Source organism: Entamoeba invadens (genome assembly GCF_000330505.1).
Source record: "Entamoeba invadens IP1 unplaced genomic scaffold scaff_1105074724807, whole genome shotgun sequence".
NCBI lineage: Eukaryota > Evosea > Mastigamoebida > Endamoebidae > Entamoeba > Entamoeba invadens.
This window is the reverse complement of record NW_004191646.1, coordinates 146,743-149,553: the sequence shown is the minus strand read 5'-3', so window position 1 is coordinate 149,553 and position 2,811 is coordinate 146,743. Positions and strand designations below refer to the sequence as shown.

The following is a 2,811-nucleotide window of genomic DNA, read 5'->3' as shown; positions in this document are numbered from 1 at the left end:
TATTAATATATCACGCCAATATAATTATCGATGTTATTGGTATTTTCAATATTATAACAAATTCATATTCAATTAAAAATAATATGATAATAAAAATTGTTGCAACAAATTATTATTGTTATCATTTATAAATCGTTTTAATAATTCTGTTTGTTATTAAAAAACACCATCTTTGTAATAGTGTCACACAAAAATAACAGTTTCATTTTAATTACTCTTTTGAATAATAACAGTGTGCTGAAACAATTATCACCGACATACATGACACTCGATGGTATAGTCACACTGACAAGCTTATTACATCCTCTAAAACATTTGTCTCCAATCGATGTAACACTTGTTGAAATTACAATATTACTCAAACTCGAACATCCATCAAAACAACAATTTTCAAGTGTTATCACACCTTGTGGTATTATTACACTACTCATTTTTTCACATTTTAAAAAACAATATTCACCAATTTTTGTCACACTTGATGGTATAACAATATCACTCAAATTGTTGCACTTTAAAAAACATTTTTTTATCAATCAACGTGACACTTGATGGTATTGTCACACTGCTCAGACTGATACATTTATAAAAACAATAGCTGCCAAATGTTTTTATCAATGGCAATTCTACGGAACTCAGACCAACACAATTACAAAAACAATGATCACCAATTTTTATTACATTTGATGGAATTACAATACTACTCAAACTTCTACATTTATGAAAACATTTATTGCTGATTAATGTGATATTATACGGCACACTTACACTTTTAAGACTACTACATCCAGAAAAACAACATTCACCAATGAATGTCACACTTGATGGAATAACCACACTACTTAAACTGCCACATTTATTAAAACATTTATAACCAAATTTTATCACACTTGTTGAAATTTCTATAGAGATTAGATTGCTACATTTACTAAAGCACTTATTACTAAATGATGTTATACTTGATGGTATAGTCACACTGCTTAGATTACTACATCCATTAAAACAATCATCTTCAATATATTTAACACCAATTGGAATTATTACATTGCTCAGATTGCTACAATTAACAAAACAACGATAACCAATCTATGTGACAGTTGATGGTATTATTACACTACTCAATTTTTTACAATCACAAAAACAATATTCACCAATTCTTGTCACACTTGATGGTATAACAATATTACTCAATTTTTCACATCCAAAGAAACAATAATTACCAAATGACGTTATATTTGTTGATATTTCTATATTGCCCAAATTACAACACCCATAAAAACAACCAGAACTGATAGATCTGATGTTTGGAGGTATGACTATACTGCTTATTATTTTACATTCACTAAAACAATTATCTTGTAAAGATCCAATGCACTGTGGTATTTTAAAGCCATATACTTTTGTGTTATTTTTAGTATAAATCACATTTTTAAATTTTATGTTTAAACCACTGTTTTTGAAAACAGTTACATAATCTACTTCGAACCACACGATAATTTCGTAAAACACTTTTTTTCTAATAACCTTTTTTCTTTTGTTTATTTCTTCATAATATTCATGATCACCCTCAACAATATTGATAATAAATCCATTCCCAAAATTTTCATTGTGTTTTTTCCACAAATGAAGTGTCTCGATGTTTGGAAAATGTTTAAATGTTTTGTTAGTCAATGGAATTGGGTTGAAGTGAAACTTCTTCATGTTGTCATTGAACTTCTTACATACAATCTTGAGATTGATGAAGTTTTTGATGGTATTAAAGTACATCGAGACTATCATCACGTGATAACTGTCGAGTTTGGAAATTTTTTAAAATAAAGATTATTTGTCGGTTTAAATAATTTATGATAAAATTAAAAAAAAATCAAAAAATAAATTGTTTATGTTGGTTTTATGATAAAATACTTACTAATATTATTTTGTTTCGTTAAAAACTCAATCTACTTTTGAGGTGTTTTAGTGTTATTTTGAATTTTTTTTAAATTTATTTCAGATGAAAAATGTTTGATAAAAAATAATTAAATCGACAATCTAATAATTTCCATTAATTCAACATGTGAATAAGAACTTATTTTATTGATAATTTTAAAATAGTAGGTAGTATAATCTTCATATTGAAGTTGTTGTTAGACACAGTTAAATTTGCAAATAATTTCAGTATAATACGGGTTCAATTCACTTAAAATATTTTGGAATTATCGGGTTTAATTCCACTTATTTCAAGAAAAATTTTTTAAATGATTTTTAAAACATATATTATTGATAAAATTAACTTTCGGTAGTTTTATAATTATAATATTTTAATAATTATTTGATCCAATCAAAAACAAATGATGATAGTGAAGTCTTTTACACCTCTTTAAAAAAAGTGATTTTACTATTTTATATAATAATTTAATTAAAATTATAATAAATAAAAGCATCAGTAAATATTTTGTTTTGTTTAGATTTCAAAAAATGTGTCGATAATTCACCTTAACACTTAAAAAAACACTTCTTGTTAACCCTTCCAGTACCAAAAATTTCCAAAAAAATGTAAACTTATTTATATCTTATTCATTTTGAGTGTATATTAGAAAGAAATAATGCAAAAAACGCTTTAAACTTTTTACAACCATGTGGAATACCAGGAAACAAAATTAATAGTAAAAAATAATTTAATTTACTACAAATTAATAGTAAATTTTAACCTAAAATCGTATTTTTGTTGAAAAAAGGTTCACTTTTATTGTGAGGAAAACTTGACGACTTTTCCTGTTATTATTTTCAAGTTTAATTTTTTTTTCTTTTTATATCAAAAAATTGTGTATAGTA

At 25.0% G+C, this 2,811-nt stretch overlaps 1 protein-coding gene across 1 annotated transcript; it reads right to left on the bottom strand.

Moving 5' to 3' along the window:
- Nucleotides 1-137: 137 nt before the first annotated feature.
- EIN_441020 (hypothetical protein) lies at nt 138-1,776 on the bottom strand (the record flags this gene model as incomplete). The annotated part of the gene is made up of 4 exons (XM_004183206.1): nt 138-423; nt 521-985; nt 1,071-1,083; nt 1,140-1,776. 4 exons carry the CDS (start codon nt 1,774-1,776, stop codon nt 138-140), a joined length of 1,401 nt encoding a protein of 466 aa, XP_004183254.1.
- Nucleotides 1,777-2,811: the final 1,035 nt, after the last annotated feature.